Raw genomic sequence first — 23,900 nt, 5'->3', positions numbered from 1 at the left:
GCCCCGACATTCCTCAGAGAAGCAGTCAGTCACAACTGTGTTTACCCACACTGTTAGCCCGGATAAGTTGAATTTACTTAAAAAATTTGAGGAAACTGGTTGCCCTAAAAAAATTAAGTAATGATTAAGTAATGTGAACTTAAAAATTCAAGTTCATTTAACTTAAAATGTTTTGTAATATTAATTACTTTGTAGTTATTACACATAGTATAGTTAAGTTCAATGTACTAAGCAAGTTAATTTATAGCAACTTCTATTTTACTACAAAATTAAGAAAAAAAGCAAATAAAAGGTACATTAATTCAATTTTATGTTTTATTTTAATTCAATTCCAAATACAACAACATTTTATGTCCTGAAAACATTTCCTTATAAAACATGAAAAAAATAGTTTTAACAAATCAGCTTATTGTTAAGCACATAAATAGTCTATCTCAGAATCACAACAAATTGCATCAAAACTATATGGTTTGTTCACACTCCTGAGTTCACAATAGTGGCAGTATTCCATTTTAGGTGCCAGCTCACATTTTCCTAGGTTGAGCATTACCTGCTGAATAAAATATAAAGTATTTTTCATACAGTTAGGGTAGTCCAGTTGCAGGGCATAAATCAGTCAGAAAAAAGGACACAGAAGTCCTGAGGTTGGTCGGTTCATCCATCACCAAACATCCTTCCAAGACGATCTTCACTCATGATGGGTTTAGCTGAGCACTTTATAGATCAACACAGACGATTCTCACTGAAGTTTGCCTGTATGAGTCCTTGTCAGCTGCAACCTAGTAGAGGAAGACAAAGATCGACAAAGACATTATCATATAATAATGCATCAGATAATGGTATTGTCAAATACTCCATGCATCAATACATACCTGGTTTACTGTAGAAAGAGCTGGCCATTGAAGTACCATCAGGCTGATGTCAGGCTCGTCGTTGACAACTTTTCTGTGAGGAGCAAACATTAAAGTTAAAGTCTTGATTATGGCACCTGATTTTATGGTTTACATGTAATTGTGCACTGTGCAGTATGCAGATTAATAAAATAATCAGCCAAAGAACAGGTCTCAGTAAACCCACATGACACACAGCTGATATGGAGTTTTTGGTGAAGGCTGTATAAGTGTACATATTGTGCATAACGTGTGATATAAATGTACATGTATATGTTCCAGATGTAAACAAGGAAATTGTTCTGTTCTTGTATAACTTCATTGTTTGAGCCTATAATGTTTAAATAGCTGAGCTTTTTCACAGTTATAAGGGCAATACTTACACTTCTAATCCAAAGCATCTCTTCTTGACCTGCAACACAAAACAAGATAGTCTGTTGTTAAGAAAGCTATGAACCTAGATAAAACAGTATATCTGTTTTTGTTTTCAACTCGTTAATTAACTTTAACTTAATCTTTCAAGCCGTGTCGAAATAAAACACGGTCGTTAAATTATTGCACTCACCATTTTCGCGCTTCATCCTCCCTCCTCTGCTGGAAACGCGGGTGCGGGTGCGGGCGCGGGCGCGGTGTTCGCCGACAGCCAGAGGTTCAAACTAAGTTTACACGCCCAACAACAGCTCCTCGTGTGAAAAAGAAACAAACGACGAAATAACGCGCGTCGAACTCGCCGATCAGGGGTTCATGCACGGTGATCCACCGCACGCGAGAGAGAACACAAGCTAACCGGAGAAAACAGTTCCGTCGTTTAAACTTTAACAAACGATTTTCACTGCTCACAAACAGTCTCTCAGGGGGGGAAACGATAAAAAGGCAAATGTTTGGAAAAAAATGTCTGTAGAACTTGCGAAAACAAATGTTCCAACTTCTCATCAACAGCTCCTTGAATTCACACACACCACGACAAAATGGCGTCATTACCTGCCGTAAACCAATGTGTAAGAGGCGTGGTCAGGAGAAAAACTTCATAATTTAAGTGCATTTAACTTAAATTTATTAACACATTCAAATTACATCCACAATTTAGTAGAATATACTTATATTTTATAAGTAATGCAATCAAACTTAAATATTTTAAGTATATTGTAATTATATAGTTTAAGTAAATATAAAATCCGGGCTAAGAGTGCATTTTTTTGATGAACTTATCTAAATATTGAACTGCAAATGATAACGTCACACTTATTTGAAATTGAACCATGACACTATATCACTAATTGGACAGGACTACTTTTCAAATGTCATTTGAGTTACAATTCTTATTACCAACACCTGTGATTTCATGTTCTGATTCATACAAGACTTAAATCTTTTTGTTTTGTTTTTACAGAGGAGAGTGTGTGTTTTCTAGACATGGGTTTTATAGAAAGCCATGTACTGTGTTTGCAAACATCATGTACAACGCATGTCTTTAAATTAATTATTTATTGATATAATGTAAATTTCACTTAATTTTATAAAAGTGGCTGTTTAAAATAAACTTGCATAAGTGAGCAGAAAAATTTAGACATGTACCTTACTATTACCTGAGACTGATATTAAAATCATCTGCAGGTTCTGTGGTTTGGCTCTATTTATTAATTTTATTTATTTATTTTCGTCGTATACCACACATATTGAAATTAAATGAAAGCATGCTTTTGAAGCATAAGACTTTTGCACAAACGATAGTTCAGGGAGGTCAAAAAACACATGAAGAGATGTGTTAGAATACAACATCAGCAATCACAGACATTTACATTAGACTGGATTAGATTTCACAGAGCACTGTGGAGTTTGAGCAAATAACAGTATATAATTTGCTCTGTAATTTTTATTGACACTAAATAAACACTAAAAAATATGGCATATTTAATTTGTTTACATGCACGTCACTGTAACATAGTTCGTATGTACGGGAAGAAGGAGGCGGGAACCGGCGAACATTCAACAAAACTTTAATAAAATAAACAAAGAACAAAACGAAAGTAATGCCGGCAGACCCTCGCGGACGACTGCCGGCCACACAAACATAATAAAACATAAAATAAAGTCATGGCCTGGTCCTCTGTCGTCCTTTACTGTCGTCGCTCCTCCTTTATGCTCCCGGAGCTCCTCCGTGAGAGACTCAAGGCCGGTGCGCCTCACAGGTGAAGATCATTAACACTCGCGTCACCGGCCTCGCGCCGTTCCCTCACGGCTCTCGCCCGCCCTGCTGGTCACAGTCACATTAACCAACATCAGAGCACAGTGAACATGAAAGTGTTGTTGAATTATTGAAATATTAACTTTATTAATCTCAGGGGGAGTCTTTAGGTCAACAGAGTTTGGCTGACAAAAACGTTTGGAATCCCTGCCCTATATTGTTGAAGAACAGAAATGGTATAATTGTATGTACTGGTAAAATAAATAATGTTTTCAAATCTTAAACACGATTAACACAACATTATGGGTCATTAAATTTTGGATGATTTCACTTACCATTATAAAACACGTCATGTAAGTAGGTTGTTTTTCAGTGCAACATATGTTCAAAGTACAGACATGATGTATGCTTTATATATATATATATATATATATATATATATATAAGTGTGTGTGAGAAATATTTATTAATATAATATTTATTAGTACTAGTTATTTCTCTAAACTGTATTTTATTGTTAACTGTATTTTAAACTGTATTTTAACTGTATTCTAAACTGTATTTTATTAACTAAATACAACCTGTTTTTGTTCACGAAATTCAAAGTTGTATGACTTTTTCATGGGACATATTTTGAAAAATGTATCAATGTATTTTTCATACAAAGGAAATGAATGGGCACCAAAATTAGTTCTACTGGTTCCCAATGTTCTTCAGAATATCTTCCTCACAGAAGAAAAGAAAACATGCTGGTTTTGAACGGGTAAGTTGTTTGGATGGACTATACCTTTAATCTAATCTACTTGGAGTCTTGGGTTTCCCAAATAGGTGAGGAAAGATTTTGATGTTGCTTTGTTAATATTATTATTATTTTTTTTTTTACATAATATCCAGTATATGAAAAAAACAGGAAAAATGTTTGAGCCTTACCGACTTGGATGTGGAGGCTGGGAAACACTGACTATAAAATAAATTAAGAGTTACACAAATACTCACCATCAGGCTAGCTTATATACATTTTATTAGAGCACAGATACACAGGAGTTTATTTCATTCATTGTTGTCAACATTCTGCTGCAGTCACCGAATGGCAACATACAGGATAGGCTACAAACCAAAATATTCAAATTAAATTGAAAACTTCACAAATGAAATAAAATAAAATAAATGAATAAAAAAAGCTAAAGACATCAAATAATAAACTGTACTAGCCTAGATGAGAATAGTTTATTCGCTGATTGTTTGCTCTGCTGTTTATCTAAATATCTGTAATCAATCAGGCAAAACAGCAAAGATGATTTATCATATTACACAAACTATTCATTGTTTTGAACATGTGAACACTGTTGCAGTTAATGGTTAACTTCATTACTTTTTCGAAATAATCCAAACGCCCACAACCGGGAAAACATCATGAATATTCACATATACTCCACCCACTGGAACAGTTTCTACAGGAACTGAATACCGGACACTGCAGTCAGAATCTCGTTACACCTGTTTGTCTCCACACCTGTCAGGTACTGTCGGCTGTCAGTGCTGCAACTTCCTGCTGTCAGCTCTCGATATTTCGCTCTGACAACTGACCAGTGTTTTGTGAAAGAAACAGACGTGAAATTACTCTATTCTATCAGCTGGTAAGTAGTTTTAGTGTTTTATTAAAAAGGAAAACCTTTAAACTACTAAATAATCACGGCACACAACAGGCTTTTGTTGTCAGTATTTTAAAGTCAGTCGACAACTGACCAATTAATGGCTCTGTTTATCTTTTAGTCGCTTTGATATATGTATTATTTCTAAGTTTCATTCACATTTCGACTAAAGATCTAAAGTGAAAGAATTTTCCTTATTTCCTCTTTTTGCTCCTCCCACGTGTTTTCAGGGTTTAAATTCTATTAAAATGCTTTTTTGCTTTTTATGTGCAGTTTTATAAAAAAAATTGATTTAGTGATTTACTTAATTTACACTTTTAATATGAAAATCCACGATAGTAAAATATGAATTAATGTTTATTTATTCCAAATTAGTATTTATTATGTAAAAACACTTGATTGTTTTTAAAATCACTGCATTTCCTCTGCATTTACAGTACCTAAAACAAAGAGTCATCTGTTTTATTCCCAAAAATGTTTAAAAATGAAATTTTGCAACCATCATTTCCATCACAAAATGCTATTGAACAATATATTTGATTTATTTAGTGGAAATGACACTGTGGTGGAAATATCTTTGATGTTTTAAAGAAAATGTTACAAATAACAGAATTTGATATAGCGTCTGGACCAATCTTCACAATTTTTCATTATATTTTATGAATAATCCAGAAAACTCTCCTAACAATGTTCTGTGAACACATCCCCCAAAACTGCAACTAACACCCTAAATGAAACTAACACAAGGCAGAAGCAGGTCTTCTGTTACAGGACACAGGAAAACTGAAAATGTATGATCAGAAAGAATTTGCAGAGACATGTGACTCTGAGTTAAAGTGATAGTTCACCTTAAAATGAAAATGTGATGTTTATCTGCTTACCCCAGGGCATCCAAGATGTAGGTGACTTTGTTTCTTCAGTAGAACACAAATTATGATTTTTAACTCCAACCGTTGTCAATGGTAACTTCTTCTATAAGAGTAAAAAAAAAACACGACAGACAAATCCAAATTAAACCCTGCGGCTCGTGACGACACATTGATGTCCTAAGACACGAAACAATCGGTTTGTACGAGAAATCGAACAGTATTTATATCATTTTATACCTCTAAAACACCACTATGTCCAACTGCCTTGAGCATCCGGTGTGTGAGGTGTGTACGCAACTGGCATAGTTTAAAGCGTCGGAAGTGATCTCTCGCGTGTATACGTCACTCATTGTTTACACAGTGCACAAACATTGCTAATCAAAATGGCACTTGCGCTTATCTGGATTGTTCAAACCGACTTAAAACTTAAAGATTATGTTCTCTCGCGCACGCACTCATTCTGGAGTGGTGACTTTCCACGTATTCCCAACTTCTGAGTCTGCTCACCTGAAGGTGTGGTTGATTGCTCTTCGGCTGGATATCAACACACACATTAACGTACTAAAGTTGTTGAGGGTCTGCTGCGATCATTTTTCCCTGGATGATTTTACATACCCAGGAGAGGATCACGTACGACTTAAAGGCTCATGAACCCCCCTGTTTTAGCCTGATCATTCACACCTCTGAGCTGGAAAACCTCTGTAAAAATGGGCATGTAAAGCTCTGGAAAAGTGGGAGAAAAGAACCAGTGAAACAGAGACATACAACACACTCATTATACACAATAATGAATATTAATATATGAGCATGAAGAAAAATGACAACAAACACCCAAGCACAAGGGAGAAATGCGAAAGAATATTTAAAAAGGCTAATACAGTTTTTTTCGATTGCTAAACGACAGTGAGCACAACTGGAGCTACATGTGCAAAACTCTAACTACAGTCTGCACTACCAACAGTCACCTGAGCTAAACAGTTAACACATGACTCAAAACAGGCTCAGTGCAGCCAAACACTATGCACAACCCTCACTGAGATACACACACACTTACACACACACACACACTGAGATAACACACACTGTCACTCAGAACACACTGAGAGTAAAAACACTAGCATCAAACTCCAACACAGAAAATACAAACTTTTCATCTTTACAGTTTGAACAATTTCAGTGACTTCATACAAAGTAATATTTTCTTCAAAGAAAAGAGTGACATTCTTTCACATGATTTATTTATATTTTTAGAACATAACAATTCTTTAAGGTAAATGAAAATGAGCAGTTTGCTTCAATAGTCTGTAGTAATTTACGGAATTACAGTAATGAGAAAAAAAAGGTAGAAACTAAAAGTACATACTGTAATTCGAACAAATAATTGAGGGGCTAATCCTGCAAAATTACAATCAGCAGTGTTTTAAAGGCACAAGGCTGAAATCTATTCTGTTTTGAATGTGTGGGTCACAGTTTTGACAGCAGTGTGTTAGCATTTGAACAAAGTGCTGTAAATCCACAGTGTTGTGCAGGTTGTGGTTAAAGTCATGGGATAAGTATGTAGAGTTTTGAAAACTGTGTTCAAGCAATGAAAAACGAACTAGAGTTTGGTCCACATGAACTGCTGCTGTGCAGACTGTACTTAGAGTTTTGCACATGTGACTCCAGTTGTGCCCACTGTCGTTTAGCAATCGAAAAAAACTGTAATACTTTAATTACGTTTGCGAGCACTACAGTCTCATGATAAACGACACATAGTTTAACACAAAGAATAAAGACTGTTTATTTTTTCTCCATTTTTCTTTGCATTTTTGATCTAAATCAGTCTTTTGTCTGTTAGAAGGCATCGTGTTCAGATTGGCTACACCACTGTATCAGTGTCCAGTTTGCTCATATATTTAATTTTAAGAAGACTTGATGAAATATGTATGCAAACACAATGCTGGTTCATGTTTGGTGCAGGAGAATGTGTGAAATAAAAACTTTAAACACGGATACTTTATTCTGTATGAGTTATGAGCCACGTGGCTAGTGTTGTTAAACTCATCAGCGGAGCTGAAACCGATCACTTGCACGCTCCGCGTTTAACAATTGTATTTTTAATGTGTTTGTATTCAGACTCCAGTTCTGAACGCATCGCGGACAAAATACAAACAACACTCGTGTTGCTGTACCGAAGGAAATATACACACGGCTCGCAGCGCAGGCAGAGGTGAATGAACAGCATTTTTGTGACATTTGAATTGTCCGCTGAAATGAATATATATGTATATGAAATATTTTCCATTTGTGCTGGTAGATCACAGCAAAACAACACATTGTGTTGAAGCATTGAGGAAACAAGCACCGACCCATGTCTCTGAATGACAATAGAGGCAAGAGAAGTGATACTTCCTCATGCATAGTACCGCAATTATAATCTTATGGATACTACAGCACAGTGATTGGATTAAATGAGCTTTTTCTCATGAATAAATGTAGAAACTGTTGACGTCAGCATGTTCAACCAGCCCTTACTGGAACCAACCAGCACTCCTGATCTTGCCGGTAGTACACGATGACATCAGATTTTGCTTTTCAAACCGGAAGAAAGAAATTACTCTGAAAAATGCAAAAATAACTAATTTCAACTTTTAAATAAAATTAATGAGTACCTTTAGTGTTTTCAATGATGTTTAGTCTATACATATCTGTTCACAGCTCAAAAAATGTGTTCTGGGGTTTCATGACCCTTCAGCTGTGCCTGTGGTTTTCCCACATCCAACTGAGGTATGTGAACAAGATCTTTGTATGTGTCCTTTTTATTTGTAAAGCTGCCCTTATGAAAAGTAACAAAATAAAATGTTTTGATGTAATAAAACCATGTTTTTTAGTGGTTTACTTCCATTTGTATAACAATTGTTATGCTACAGTCGCGTACACACCTCAAGCGTCGGATGCTGTGCGCACGCTCAAAGCAGTTGGACATTAGAGGTATAAAATGATATAAATACTGTTCGATTTCTCATACAAACCGATTGTTTCGTGTCTTAGGACATCAATGTGTCGTCACGAGCCGCAGGGTTTAATTTGGATTTGTCTGTGCATGTTTTTTTTGACTCTTATAGATGAAGTTCCCATTGACATGCATTATACGACTGACAGACGGCAACGGTTGGAGTTAAAAATCATCATTTGTGTTCTACTGAAGAAACAAAGTCACCTACATCTTGGATGCTCTGGGGGTAAGCAGATAAACATCACATTTTCATTTTAGGGTGAACTATCCCTTTAATTCTTGTTGAGAAGGACAAATAAACCCTTTTAATCCTATATATTCTATATATAACCACATGAGATATGTATAAACATGTATCCAATTTCCCCTCTCATGATTTTCCTTTTATAGGGTTTGGTTTTTGTGTTACTTCTCTCTTTCGAGCTCCTTTGTATTAATGTTTCAGTTTTGCATTCTACTGTATGGTTCACTAAAATCACATGGGTATCATGTTTGGTATCGATGGACTCCAACTTTCGTTTCCCCATTTGGTAATTTATGTTACATGCTGCTAACTCTGTGACACATTAGTATTATAAGAATCTAGAAGATTCTTCTTTCAAACATCCAATCCAATGTCTTATGCTAATATCCTGCTAGAGCTTAAAGGATCGTAAATTTTCCTTTTGAAAACTTGGATATGATTGGCCCAGAGAAGGAGAGACCAGCACCATAGGTTAAAATCCAGCACACAGTCTCCTCCCTCTCTCTTGCATCTTCGACTGTCCCAAGACAACTCCTGCTGGCATCTTCTCAGGCCTTGACCTGCCCCCACAATGTGCTTAACCCAGAGAAAAAGACTCTTTCCCACTACAAGAGTCAAATTAACAGCTTAAGTTGTTTCATATTTCTTCATCCAACGCAGAAGATATTGATTACTTCAGACCGAACCATCAAGAATTTCTCCTCAGCCTGCAGATCCGATGGTCCTCAACAGCTAGGGCATTGTGCAAGTATCGTACGTTTGAACATTAAAGTGGCTATATGTAAGATTTTCACTTTAATAAAGCATAAAAATATCCCAATATGTTTGCAGATATTTAGGAAACATGCTAAGTTCAGCTACTGTTTCTCAGAAAAACGATGCTACAGCCAGATATTCTACTTTGAAATGTGCGTTCCGTGTCGGAATGTCTGTGCCAGTTTATCCAATAGTATTTCAACATCACAGGTTGCCAGTTGGCGGAAAACACCACGTATTGCAGCCATGGAAACCAGCAAACAAACTGGGTCAGAGAATCGCAGATTCTACCTGACCAAAAAGCCTCTGCATCCATCAAAAATCTCTATGAACAATAGCATATTAAAACACAGATAAATCAACTCATCAGCTTACAGTGTGTACGTCTCCTCAGCTTTCATTGTCAATTGCGGGTCATCAAAATGTGGGTCATCAAGCTGGCAACCCTTGTCTTTGAAGGAGGGGGCGTGCTTACAATATTTTGAATTTGGACCGCAGTACCTATTTCAACCACTGGGTGTCATTCCTACATAGAGCCCCTTTAAATAGCAATTTAGTTATAATTTGTGTATATTACTGAGGAAACTGATGGTCCTTCCAGCGTGTTTTTGACTTTTCTTCATGGCTCCATTTCCTGTTCCCACTTCAGTTTCCACTCTTTCATTTCTCATTTTACCTATGTACGTGTGACTTGTGTCTATGTATGTGTTTGTTAGTTTAGTTAATAAAATGCACAATACATATTTGGTTCTGACTTCCTGTCTGCTCATGGTTGTCACTTAGATCAAGCTCTAAGTGCAGTAAATGCTAAGAAAGAATTATTTTTTTGTGACCATAAAAGATGCCCTTCTCTTAGAATCAATTAATAATCAATACTGAGTGTTCACAGAATGAACTGATTGATTGATTGTAATTTTAATGTAGCTACATCAAGTTAATCTGATTAACTGATTCAAATATTCATAATTAATGAGTTATGAATAATTATTAATATTTCCCTTTTGAGCTAATTCACAACATTGATGCAGGTCCACAGCAGACAATTAAGTAAACTCATGAGAATGTGAAACGTGTTTTCAGAGATTTATATCCTAAATATTCTCAAGACAAAAGTGCCGTTTTATTTGAAGAATAACCCAAAAAAGTTCAACGTGAGCTGATTCTTTTCTTCTTCTCTTTCTTTTTTCAGTTTGTTTGACAAAGAATGGAAATATCTGTAAGATGCTTGTGGAAACAGCCTGCACAAGATCTGATTTTTGAACTAATGTCATTGTGTCTCTCAGTTTTCAACAAAACCCCCCAATACTGTCAGCTGCTGTAAAATCATCCATCAGATCTACTAATGTCACAGCAAGCTGAGGAAATGTTTCTTCAATGCTCATATTAGCTGATGAGCCTCCACTGACATTTATGTGACATGTTCACTTTGAAGATTATTGTTCTCTTTACTATTATTGTTCCACTTCACTATGATTTTTGCTGGTGTCGATGTGCTGATGCTGAATATGAGATGAATGGGCAATGCTGTCCAATGTGTGCTGCTGGTAAGACTGCTAATGAAAAGTTATACCATATAGTACAGTGGTTTCTGTTGAAATTAAATAACTTTTATGTACTGCTTTTTAGGAAATCGTGTTTATAGCCACTGCACAGATGACACCAGCACAACTTGTGCTCCATGCCCTGAATTCACTTTCATTGATGAACCCAACGGCCTCTCAAAATGCTTTGCCTGTACTGTGTGTGATGCAAGTGAGTGTTTCCCTTTAAATACACTATATTGCCAAAAGTATTGGGAAACCCCTCCAAATCATTGAATTCAGGTGTTCCAATCACTTCCATGGCCACAGGTGTATAAATCAAGCACCTAGGCATGCAGACTGCTTCTACAAATGTGAAAGAATGGGTCGCTCTCAGGAGCTCAGTGAATTCAAGCGTGGTACTGTGATAGGTTGCACCTGTGCAATAAGTCCATTCGTGAAATTTCCTCACTACTAAATATTCCACGGTCAGCTGTTAGTGGTATCTTTACAAAGTGGAAGCAATTGGGAACAACAGCAACTCACCACGAAGTGTTTGGCCACGTAAAATCACAGAGCGGGGTCAGCACATGCTGAGGCACACAGTGCGCAGAAGTCACCAACTTTCTGCAGAGTCAATAGCTACAGACCTCCAAACTTCGTGTGGCCTTCAGATTAGCTCAAGAACAGTGGATAGAGAGCTTCATGGAATGAGTTTCCATGGCCGAGCAGCTGCATCCAAGCCTTACATCACCAAGTGCAATGCAAAGCATCGGATGCAGTGGTGTAAAGCACGCCGCCACTGGACTCTAGAGCAGTGGAGACGTGTTCTCGTGACGAATCACGCTTCTCTGTCTGGCAATCCGATGGATGAGTCTGGGTTTGGCGGTTGCCAGGAGAACGGTATTGAGGGGGATTATGGTGTGGGGGTGTTTTTCAGAGGTTGAGCTTGACCCTTAGTTCCAGTGAAAGGCACTCTTAATGCTTCAGCATTGGGCTGGGCGATATATCGCATGCGATTGTCACGCGCATTTCATAGACAGAGCTGCATTTAATAGACAGAGCCGTAGATCACTGATAAGCTACGCAATATCGCGTTCATTATCGCAGATGAATCGCCTTCGATAATGAACGCGATATTGCGTAGCTTATCAGTGAACTACGGCTCTGTTTATTAAATGCCGCTCCATTTGAAAGCAGGTGATGGCGATTTAGCGGCAATAAGGGAACCGGCTTTACTGACGAAATGCGCGTGACAATCGCATGCGATATATCGCCCAGCCCTACTTCAGCATACCAAGACATTTTGGACAACTTCATGCTCCCAACTTTGTGGGAACAGTTTGGGGATGGCCCCTTCCTGCTCCAACATGACTGCGCACCAGTGCACAAAGCAAGGTCCATAAAGACATGGATGAGCGAGTTTGGTGTGGAGGAACTTGAGTCCTGACCTCAACCTGACAGAACACCTTTGGGATGAATTAGAGCGGAGACTGCGAGCCAGGCCTTCTCGCCAACATCACTGCCTGACCTCACAAATGTGCTTCTAGAAGAATGGTCAAAAATTCCCATAAACACACTCCTAAACCTTGTGGAAAGCCTTCCCAGAAGAGTTGAGGCTGTTATAGCTGCAAAGGGTGGGCCAACTCCATATTAAACACTATGGATTAAGAATGGGATGTCATTAAAGTTCATGTGCATGTAAAGGCAGGCATCCCAAAACCTTTGGCAATATAGTGTATGTTCATCTGGAAATTAAATAGTTGTTATAGATTTTATTAATTTGAATCTGTTGAATCTTTTAATGCAGGGGATTTAACATGTGAAGAGATACAAGCTAGTTGTTCAGGGTTAACTGTTCCTAACAGTACTGTATGTAATATGTTTTCTGTTGACTCATTTCTATCTTAGGTCGAGGGTTAAGAGTGAAAAAAGCCTGTATTTGGTGGTCAGATACTGTTTGTGAGCCACGGGAACAATTCTACTGCATTGAAAAAAATAAAGGTAGCTGTAGAAACGCTGAGAAACACTCTGAATGCAGCCCTGGACAATATATCAAACAAGCAGGTAAATGATAAAATGATATAAATATGCTTTTTATTGTTATCTGTGCTGCATTAGCAGCAGTTTAGGAAACAAACACAATATCTTTTCTGTAACTGTATGTCATTGTCTTCACAGGAACTCCCTCCACAGATACAGTATGTGCGGATTGTGAAGCTGACACATATTCAAACGGCTCTTTTTCATCCTGTTTACCACACACACAGTAAGTGTTCATTTATACTGTTGGTGTGTGCTGTTGATCATCATCTTCATCTGATCCTGGATATTATTCACAGATGTGAAGCTCTGGGACTCACTGAAACAACTCCAGGAACACGATCATCTGACCGTGAATGTGGAAATACTACTGCACGCATTGCTATTGGTGTTACAGTTACTTTAATAATAATAATTGCAGTAGTAAGTTTTACAACTGTACATATTCGAAAGAAGAGACGATCTGGTAGAGGTAAGCTTTATTGAATTTGTTCAGAATGTTTTTGTAGTATTAGAAATACAGTGGTTTTACGTATAATTGTTTTTTCAATGCAAACTCAGCCAGATTAAAAGATTTACTTTTTGACAATCACTCATATACACACTCTCAGAAATAAAGGTACAGAAAAGACCAAAAAAAGGTACAAATGCTCGTCGCTGGGGCAGTACCCCCAAGGGGAACAAACTTGTACCATATTAATGGGTACAAAGAAGTACCCCTACAGTTTGTGCCTTTTAGGTACAAATATGTACCTATGAGGGTACAAATGGCTCATCGCTGGGGTGGTACCCCCGAGGTACAGCAATGGTACCCTTTTATATTGTACCTTTTGAGAGACAATTTGGTACCTTAGCAATACATTTGTACCTTAATCCACTGGTACAAAAATGTACCCCATTAGATGGTACCAATTTGTTCTCGTTAGGGGTACCACCCCAGCGACGATGCAATTGTACCTATAAAGTGGCAAAAATGTCCTTGATAAATAGAAAAGAATGAGAGCAAAAGAAAGCAATGTTTTGTTTTCCCACAATCAATGATTTAAAAGAAGTTAAACTGTACAAATTAAAATACTGGAAAGAGAATAACGACCGCACACCACAATCTTCGTTTGCAATAAACTTTAATAAACAAAGTTTTTCACATTTAAACAACTTTAATAGAGAATCACTTTATGAATGCATTACTTACTGCAGTGTAAGAACATAACATAAGATAACATAACGCTTTATATTGACTAAAAGCTACTGTGAGTGTTCATTGTATGCTTAAAGGATTAGTTCACCCCAAAAAGAAAATTTCCTAATAATTTACTCACCCAATGCCATCCAAGATATCCATGTCTTTCTTTCCTCAGTGGGAGAGAAATTTTGTTTTTTGAGGAAAACATTTCTGGATTTTTCTTCTAACAATGGAGTTCACTGGTTACCATCGTTTTTAAGTCCAAATCAATGCAGTTTTAAAAGTCTTTGAAGTGTTTAAACGGGCTGTACGCAATCACAGCTGAAGAAGAGGTTGTTTTCTAGCGAAACGATGTCAGTTTTAAAAAGAAGAGAATGTGGTGTTTCAATATTAGATGCTCCAGTCTTAGAAAGAAAAGACCAAACTAATCTGTGGTGGACAGGACAAGTTTCACACCTAGAATATATTGTCCACAGCACATCAGGCCCTCATCCACAGGAATGGTTACTCTGTCAATCCTCGTAATGATGTACTGTCATGCTGTGCTCTTCAAACTTCCAATGTAGATCGGCTGTGGTCTGGTCTTTGATGCGGTCTCAAAACTGCTGCAGAGGGATGCAATAGTGGCTCCACGCTAAGAGTTAAGGGAAAAAATAAATACATTTTAGGAGTTTATAATGCATCAAGACATCATTACAAAAATAACGGTCCATGTAAAACTTACCGGTACAAAATTAAATTGAAAGAAATGAAATTTCAGATTTAACATTGCATCGACTTCCATGCAACGGTGGCAGAAGATATGCAAGAACAACCATCATTGTGTAGCACTTTTTAATCTGAAAATTAATGAAAACAGACTAGAGATGCAACAAATGTTTAAGTGTAGGATTAAGAGTAGGGCTGCACGATTAATTGCATGCGATTGTCACGCGCATTTCGTCAGTAAAGCCGGTTCCCTGATTACCGCTAAATCGCCATCACCTGCTTTCAAATGGAGCGGCATTTAATAGCCGTAGTTCACTGACAAGCCACACAATATCACGTTCATCTGCGATATGAACTTGATATTGCGTGGCTTGTCAGTGATCTACGGTTCTGTCTATTAAATGCCGCTTCATTTGAAAGCAGATGATGGCGATTTAGCGGTAATCAGGGAACGGTTTTACTGACGAAATGCGCGTGACAATCGCATGCAATTAATCGTGCAGCCCTAATTAAGAGCAGCCTATGGGCCTAGGGTTGTTGTGATAACCACAATATTACAATACTGACAAGCCAGCCACAGAGGATGGCAACCATGAAGTTTATTTTATTTATTTTTTTAAGACTAAACTGTCCACATTTTACACTCAATGCATGTGTTTTTAAGGTTAAATAAGTTAGTAAGGGTGAAGAGTTTTTTTTTTTTTCATTAAGACTTGAATGTGTACCATTACCATTATTATGTATTTACAGCAGCTCCATAGATTTGCACTAAAGAAACCTAAACAGTCAGAGATCAACATGTGCAATTACCTGCATCTGTCCTCCTTCACGTCAAGTCATATTAATGAATATTTGTTATGATAAATTAAACAAGAGATGTGCGTGTAAGTAAAGACTTCACACTTACATAGTATCTGCTTGGTCTTCCATCCCCTCTAAAAGAGAAAATTACTCCTTTCCAGGGTAGAATCAGCTTTCAACTCCTCAGTCTTTCCATCTGTTATTTATCCAAAAGAGGAAACATTTTCAAAATATATCAGTATCAGCAAATATATCAACTTTTGCATTGTCTATTAAAATATCTTAAAGGGATATTACACCAAAAAATGAAAATGTTATTGTTACTCCCCCTCATGTTCCAAACCTGCATGAGTTTCTTTCTTCTGCTGAACATAAAAGATATTTTTAAAGAATGCTGGTAACCAGACAGTTGACGGTAGCCTGTGACTTACATAGTTGGGAAAAAAATATATAAAAATACTATAAGTCAATGGATAGAATCAAGTGTCCTGTTACCAACATTCTTCAGAACGTCTTCTTGTGTGTTCAACAGAAGAAACTCACACAGGTTTGTAACAGTATGAGGGTGAGTAGAATTATTTTTTTATAACTTTATGTAAAAGAAGAAAATAAGTAAATACTGAAATGCAATGAGACCTACACACACAGCATATCCGAGCAGCATTAGTAATAGGGCTGCACGATTAATCGCATGAGATTGTCATGAGTGTCTCGTCAGTAAAGCCGGTTCTGTGATTAGCGGTAAATGTTCATCACCTGCTTTCAAATGGAGCGGCACTTAACATACAGAGCCGTAGTTCGCGGACAAGCTACGCAATATCGCGTTCATAATTGAAGGCGATTCATATCGATATTGAACGCGACATTGCGTAGCTTGTCCGCGAACTACGGCTCTGTCTATTAAGTGCCGCTCCATTTGAAAGCAGGTGATGGACATTTACCGCTAATCACAGAACCGGCTTTACTGACGAGACACGCATGACAATCTCATGCGATTAATCGTGCAGCCCTAATAGTACTCAAGCCATTGTGGGAGTCCCCTTAGATGTTCATCTTCACTGCTGATTAAATCAAAGAACAAAAAATTTAAGAACAAAGTATTGATCTCAACAAAATACATTCATTTCTAATATCTATCAAACAGTCAGATGATGTTGTAAGCTGCATGTTAATAAGTTATAAAATGAGAAATTTAGAGGCCAGCTGACAACAACCAAGGCATAAGATAGATTGACAGACAGAACATAGATTGCAAATTATATTGCCTAAAAAGTCATCTAAAATATCCTCACATTAAAAATACATTTACTATACAAAAAACAAAATACGTTACCTGGATTTGACGGCACTCTCCAGCATTTGTGGTAGGGCTCCTATGCTTGACGTGAAATCGGTCAAACCTTCATCTCTGTCGACATCAAATCAAATTCTTGACAACGTCCTTGAAGAAAATTCATACCGTAGAAAGTAATGCGATGAGAACAGACAGCATTTCACTCGGTCAAACGCAAAACACATCACAGGAGCACTGTGAACGTACCTGATGCAGCAAAGCAAACGCTCCACGTTAAATCCTTCACTTATAATGCACTCTTTTAACGTTAGTTGTTTATAATGATCTGGTGTGCTGGGCAGCTTGTCGTGCGCTCTGCCTGGCTAACACTTCACTAACGCTACACAGCTCGACGCACGTCGCCACTCTCCAACTAATTAACAACATATTTGTTAGCTAACTATTTCTATGATCGTTTTTTTCAGCACTACGCATTTTAACAAGTATTATCTACCGTAACTTACGGAACGGTCCAAAGCATCGCGATTCCCCTCAAACCAGGCCGGAGTGAAAAGAGCGCGATCCGCCGCAGTTTGAAAAGACGAGAGGCGTGACGTGATTGGCCGACAAAAAAACAGGCCGTTAACATTTCGTGTAATAAATTATAATATATATATAATGTATATTTATTTTTATAAATGATTATTCATTATTTATAGAGCTTTTTATGTGCTACCATATGAAATATATGTATTGTTTTTATTTTCATAAACACAAACTGCTCGCCCAGGAGATAACACATTTATTGTGTCAATCTGTCCAAGACATACCACATTTACAAATTATGACAAGCTCTATCAGTCTTAGAAAAGGCACGCATAAGTAGCTGCTACCCCAGAGGATTGTGTACCCTGTAACTTGAAAAGTACTTCTTAGTACCCCACAGGAAGTGTACCCTTTGACTTGAATAAGGTACTTTTTTGTACCCTACAGGATGTGTACCCAAAAGGTACTTCTAAGTACCCCATGGGAACACGATAGGACCTTTAATGGTACATTTGTGAATGTTGTACCTTAACTATTACTTTATATGACAATGTACCTTTTCAAAGGGTACATATATGTACCTTTCACCATGCATATTTCATTGTGTACCCCTTTTCTTTGGAAAGGTACTTTTTGGTACTCAGCTGGATACATGTTTGTTCCTTTGCTGGCACATTTGTGAAATTTGTACCTTAAAGTACTTAATTGTACCCTCACTGTACCTTTATTTCTGAGAGTGCACTATATATTTGCTACAATGAGAAAAAAAGAAAGTGTTGCAGTGAGGAATATACTAATGATTGAATTACTATTTTGTCTTCCTTCTGTTCATGCAGGAACACAGGTATAATAAAAGTTTATTTCTTTTTTCACATTAAAGAGAAAAAAATGAAACAAATTTCTTTTATTATGTTTTAAAAAACAAGATGTATGTTTATTTGTTTTTTTGTTTGTTTGTTTGTTTGTTTTTTTGTTAAAAGGAAACAGGAAATTATTCCAAGGAAAAAGCCAGTATGGGTAAGAGTACTAAATCATATAGATACATCACAGTTAATCAGCTCATGTACATGATGAGAAACTTAACTGACATAATATTAGATTTCAGTTGTGATTTATTCAATAATATTTCGGTCTTCAGTGGTTTGACTGTGAGAAAGCAATGGAAAACATTCTCTGAGCTTGTGCGAACTGAAGTAGCTAATGCTTTCCTTCACTGTGCTTTCAGTTGTTGGTGACTATGTAAATGCTGAGCCAAACAGATTGGAAGAAGTCCTAACAAATCGGGAATCACTATTGATTCCAGTCACTATTGATTCCAGTCTAGAGACTCCTCAGAAATGTCTCCAAATCAGGGAGAAAATCAAATGAGCTAAACCTGAAATTCCAATCCAGCAAAAAGTAGATAAAAACAAACATTCTCTTGACATTAGAATTACATCTGTATTATTTACTTTATCAAGTAGTGGACAGAAATGGATAATGCAAGACTTATTTAGACTTTGTCTGAATGACAAAAGATTGAATTTAAGAGTGGAACTATCAAGGCGCCGCGTTTAACGGTCATCACCATCGTAAATCCTGCAAAGTTTTTTTTATATTTTCATTAAAAAAAAAAAAATGTATGTACATTTATATCACTATACTTTGTATTATAGTACCTTTGCATTAAATTACAAATAAACCAGTTAACGCTGCTGTCAGAGTGTTTGTAATACAGCGACTGTGAGAGTGACAGTAAAAATGACATCCTTCTTTCTTCTGACTGCCGTTATCAATCTCTCTTTCTGTTGTTTTACACGCCGTGGCGAGTGAAAGTCTTGAGAGAGAGTGAGACAGAGAGAGAGTGAGACCGACAGAGTGCTCCACACAGTGCAGAATATAACTAGATATACTTTACAGATAAACAAAAGGTACAGATTATACATATAATACACAATTATACACATAATAAAGTTGCAGATGTGCAGTGGGATGATAAGCAAGTGATGGCAGAGTTGATTCTTGTGTTAAAGTGCTGTGAGAGCAACATTAGAGTCCAGTTCAGTGGAAACTGTATTGATGGAGTGCAGTGCATGGCGTAGGATAGAGTGTGCTGTGTAAGACGTATCAGTTCTGGGTGTTCAGCAGCCTGAGAGATAAAGCTGTCACTCAGTCGGCTCATGCGGGTCCTGGTGCTGCTGAACTGTCTGCCTGAGGACAGCAGAGAGAGCAGTCTGTGGCTGGAGTCATCGATCTTTCCTCATACACCGCCTGGTGTCCTGGATGGAGGGAAGCTCACCTCCTACAACGTGGCGGGCAGACCTTTGCTGTTGCCAGTGATGCTGTGTCTGCCAGTCAGGATGTTCTTTACAGTACAGGTGTAGATTGATCTGAGATGTTGAGGCTCATTTCAAACTTCCTCAGGAACCTGAGTTAAAAGAGGGTCTGAAGTGTCTTCCTCAGCACTCTAAGCGGGACTCTAAACCGGGTCCGCCGGTGTGTGAGTCAGACGCTCTAACAAGGAGGCTAAAGATTGCACACAGCAAAATCCCCAGAGTTAAACCAACTCTGCTCAGATTACATATGGTCCCTCTCTACATAGTGTTAAAGTAACACTGAAGCAGAGTTGAAGTTAATGAGATAATTAAGTGATTAATTAAGTTATGATTGAGCATTAGTGATGAACACCTGCTGTTAACAAGCAGAATCACTGAAGAGAAACATAATAACTACAAATGACTTCCAGCCACAGCCTTAGATGAAATCAACTGAAGATAAAAGACATTAAATTAAACAACTCCACAAACAGCATATTATCTCATTAACTTTAACTCTGCTTCGGTGTTATTTTAACTATGTAGAGAGGGACCATATGTTCTCTGAACAGAGTTGATTTAACTCTGGGGATTTTGCTGTGCAGTCTCTAGTGTCAGTCGCTAGAGCTCCTTTTGACATCAGGCGAGTGAGGATTACACGCACAGCTCTTACCAACCTACATCTGTTACACTAACACCAGTGTTTCTGACTGGAAGCATCTCTTTCCATTGTCCTCTTTCAGTGTAGCCTAGAGGATTCATAAGAAAACTGTTACACAATATTTAAATTACCTTATTAACATTCTGAAAAGTAAAGCCAACACGTTTCAATCGCCCCCCAGGTTTCTGGATGCAGTACAGGTCATAAACTCCTCCTTCTCAATGTAATCTAATGGGACGTGAGACAAATGAAACAATCAAATTACACTTTAAATAACTTTTTCCAATGATGGTTTCTGTCATTTCAGGCAGTTTTTATCATGCTGATGTAAGTTCAAGTGTTCGTTTTTTAAATAAGTTTGATTTTAGTTAGTTATTTGATGCTATAAAACGGGGGGTGTGAGGTCATGATTGACAACTGAGATTGACAGCTTCTCTGAGTGAGGCACCAAAAAGCTTAGTTAGTGGTTAGTAGTTTATTTTACCTTATTTTAATAAGACTTCAGTTGTGCTACAATCAGCAGACATCAAAATTAGAGCAGTCAGGCAAAATTGGAGCAGTCACTCCCTGCGGGAGTGTGGGTGGGATCTTGATTCTGCAGCTCCACTTCACACTCAATACTGTGCAGACTCCGGCTCCTAACAACATAATCAGCACGAAATGTCAGCGCCATCTTGGGGCTTCAGTTTTCTACAATAGAAGAGAGTGAATGTGCGTCGTCACACAGTCATGTAAATACTATTCTTGTTGCATTTTGCCATCAAATACCTAAATACTCACGATCTAACCCAGTGTCAGCCCTGTTCCTGGAGGAACACCAAGGGTGCGTTTCAATCAGCTCCCTAGCTCAAGAATCAGTATATCATGTACACGACTTTGGGCACTGGTAGACACCCTGACTCACTACTGACAACAGCTCCATTTCTGGCGACATGGCAACATTCTGAATGTTCAACATCACTACTGGTATTACTGGTACTGGTCACTACTGCCCTCTGATGGTGGCATTTGTCAGCCACATACATCAAGGATGTGTCATTTCAGAAATGTAACCATAAAATTGACCGTTGTCCTTGTGAAATCTAAATTGTTGTAATTTCTTTATGACTTTGGAATGTAATGTTTACTGTACTGAAATGAGGCAGCCTCAAAGACGACACGTATTCTGCTGACAAATGCAACCTGCAGAGGACACAGCCTTAGCCTTAGTACTCCTGAAGACACTGATCAGATGGTACAGGTGTGTTTGATCAAGGTTGGAGCTGAACTCTGCAGGACAGTAGCCCTCCATGATCGAGGCTGTACATGCCTGCTCCAAGGCCTGAAATGGATGGGACGTGTAAGAGAAACATTCAAAATGTGTGCTGTTGGTGTGCCTCCAGAAACAGGGTTGGGAAACACTGATCAGGCATAACATTATGAGCACTGACAGGTGAAGTGAATAACACTGATTATCTCTTCATCACGGCACCTGTTAGTGGGTGGATATATTAGGCAGCAAGTGAACATTTTGTCCTCAAAGTTGATGTGTTGGGCCCTGTCCACACGGAGACGCGTTTTTGTGAATACGCACAAAGTTTGTATCGGATAGGCATTTCATCCACACGGATCCAGCATTTTCGGAAGGTGAAACTGCTATTTTTTGAAACCGGGTCCCAGAGTGGATAAATCTGAAAACGCTGTCTTTGCGTTTTCATGTGGACAGCCTATCCGTATATTTTGTGAAACGATGATGTCATCACCCTATGTGTCGACCCTAGTCATTAACAGCAACAGCAGACTATAGATGCTTGTGTTCGTGCTGCAGAAGCTACTGAGCCAAAATAAAGCGATATTTCTAAGCTTTACTATAGTTTGTATACAGCGCACAAGGTTTATGCACATGCTCCCAGTCTTATTCGCTGTTTTAGGTGTATCTCTGTGGCAGAATTACAGCGCCACATGTTGGTCTGACATGTATAGTACATCGTTTTGAGTCGTTTCAGTGGTTTCGTGTGGACAGATATTTTTTGAGACGAGAAAAAAAAAAAGATTGGATAAGGTAAGCTCCGGCTTCGTGTGGACGTAGCCTTAGAAGCAGGAAAAATGGGCAAGCATAAGGATTTGAGCGAGTTTGACAAGGGCCAAATTGTGATGGCTAGCGGACTAGGTCAGAGCATCTCCAAAACTGCAGCTCTTGTGGGGTGTTCCCGGTCTGCAGTGGTCAGTATCTAATCAAAAGTGCTCCAAGGAAGGAACAGTGGTGAACCGGCGACAGGGTCATTGGCGGCCAAGACTCACTGATGCACGTGGGGAGCGAAGGCTGGTCCGTGTGGTCCGATCCAACAGACGAGCTACTGTAGCTCAAATTGCTCAAGAAGTTAAAGCTCCACCTCACAACTTACAGGACTTAAAGGATCTGCTGCTAACATCTTGGTGCAGATACCACAGCACACCTTCAGGGGTCTAGTGGAGTCCATGCCTCGACGGGTCAGGGCTGTTTTGGCAGCAAAAGGAGACCAACACAATATTAGGAAGGTGCTCATAATGTTATGCCTGATCAGTGTAAATATATTTATGTTTATAACAGTATGTGCCTGCTATGTGCTGTCCACTTTCACGGTTTTCCTAAAGATAAATGTCACTTTGTACAATATTCATATTACATTCCTGCATAATAAATCTTCAATTGTTGATGCTTTTTTTTTTTTTCACATGAAAGTGTAAAAACTGTAAAACTCGAATTAAATTTAGCTGAGGAGGCCCGGCAGTGAGTTGGCACTCACTTGTGACCTTGAGACTGAAGTCCTGCATCTCCCATCATCCCTCGCCCTCACGCTGACTCAAATATATCACATTATATTGAACCGACCAACAAGCTCTACCTCAAGAGTGCAACAGTGAAAGCCTTTCAGTATGTGACCGTTACCCTAGAAATATTGTGTTGTAGTTTACAGAAAGATGCATTATGGGACTTTGAGTTCCAAAGACATTTGCCTGAAAAATGCCTTTCTTTTTTTAAACCATAATTTAAAAACATTTGAGCACTTCATGATGATTCCAATGGATACAATCCAAGACATTTTAAACCTCCAAATTCTCTCAATTCAATTTTTATAACTTATGAGGACAATATCTACAGCATTGAACGATCCTTTCTCATGGAAGACGCGATCCTTGATCGAATGCAACAGCTGATATCAAGACAGTCTCTGAATCCCTGAATATTCTCAGAGTCCGGGTCACATTTATGAATTCCATTCGGATCTGGTTTAAAACTTCTCCCTGATAATGCAGTTAT

General features: G+C 38.1%; 1 protein-coding gene and 2 long non-coding RNA genes across 7 annotated transcripts; 1 reads left to right on the top strand and 2 right to left on the bottom strand.

Moving 5' to 3' along the window:
* Nucleotides 1-238: 238 nt before the first annotated feature.
* LOC125280477 lies at nucleotides 239-1,902 on the bottom strand. Its single transcript, XR_007187617.1, has 4 exons — nucleotides 1,456-1,902; nucleotides 1,274-1,302; nucleotides 873-945; nucleotides 239-779 (listed from the first exon to the last, which is right to left on the bottom strand). It is a non-coding gene; the product is annotated as an uncharacterized LOC125280477 (long non-coding RNA).
* Nucleotides 1,903-4,511: 2,609 nt separating this feature from the next.
* LOC125280474 (tumor necrosis factor receptor superfamily member 14-like) lies at nucleotides 4,512-19,379 on the top strand. 3 transcript variants are annotated; one of them, XM_048211039.1, is made up of 9 exons: nucleotides 4,512-4,712; nucleotides 10,875-11,135; nucleotides 11,218-11,343; nucleotides 13,023-13,178; nucleotides 13,293-13,380; nucleotides 13,454-13,626; nucleotides 18,502-18,509; nucleotides 18,646-18,682; nucleotides 18,891-19,379. In XM_048211039.1, the coding sequence occupies exons 2-9, from the start codon at nucleotides 11,009-11,011 to the stop codon at nucleotides 19,031-19,033; spliced, it is 858 nt and encodes a 285-aa protein (XP_048066996.1). In that variant the 5' UTR covers nucleotides 4,512-4,712; nucleotides 10,875-11,008; the 3' UTR covers nucleotides 19,034-19,379. The 3 variants fall into 3 exon arrangements, with proteins under 3 accessions (XP_048066996.1, XP_048066993.1, XP_048066994.1); XM_048211036.1 differs by having other exon boundaries at nucleotides 10,781-11,135; XM_048211037.1 differs by lacking the exon at nucleotides 4,512-4,712 and adding an exon at nucleotides 8,758-8,817 and having other exon boundaries at nucleotides 10,781-11,135.
* On the bottom strand, nucleotides 14,584-17,522 carry LOC125280479. Of its 3 annotated transcripts, XR_007187621.1 has the most exons (5): nucleotides 17,387-17,522; nucleotides 17,180-17,287; nucleotides 15,953-16,042; nucleotides 15,062-15,176; nucleotides 14,584-14,971 (listed from the first exon to the last, which is right to left on the bottom strand). It is a non-coding gene; the product is annotated as an uncharacterized LOC125280479 (long non-coding RNA). The 3 variants fall into 3 exon arrangements; XR_007187623.1 differs by lacking the exon at nucleotides 15,062-15,176; XR_007187622.1 differs by lacking the exons at nucleotides 17,180-17,287; nucleotides 17,387-17,522 and adding an exon at nucleotides 16,487-16,564.
* Nucleotides 19,380-23,900: the final 4,521 nt, after the last annotated feature.

The sequence above is a fragment of the Megalobrama amblycephala genome, linkage group LG12 (genome assembly GCF_018812025.1).
Source record: "Megalobrama amblycephala isolate DHTTF-2021 linkage group LG12, ASM1881202v1, whole genome shotgun sequence".
NCBI classification, from domain to species: Eukaryota; Metazoa; Chordata; class Actinopteri; order Cypriniformes; family Xenocyprididae; genus Megalobrama; species Megalobrama amblycephala.
This window is presented reverse-complemented; position numbering and strand designations above follow the sequence as displayed.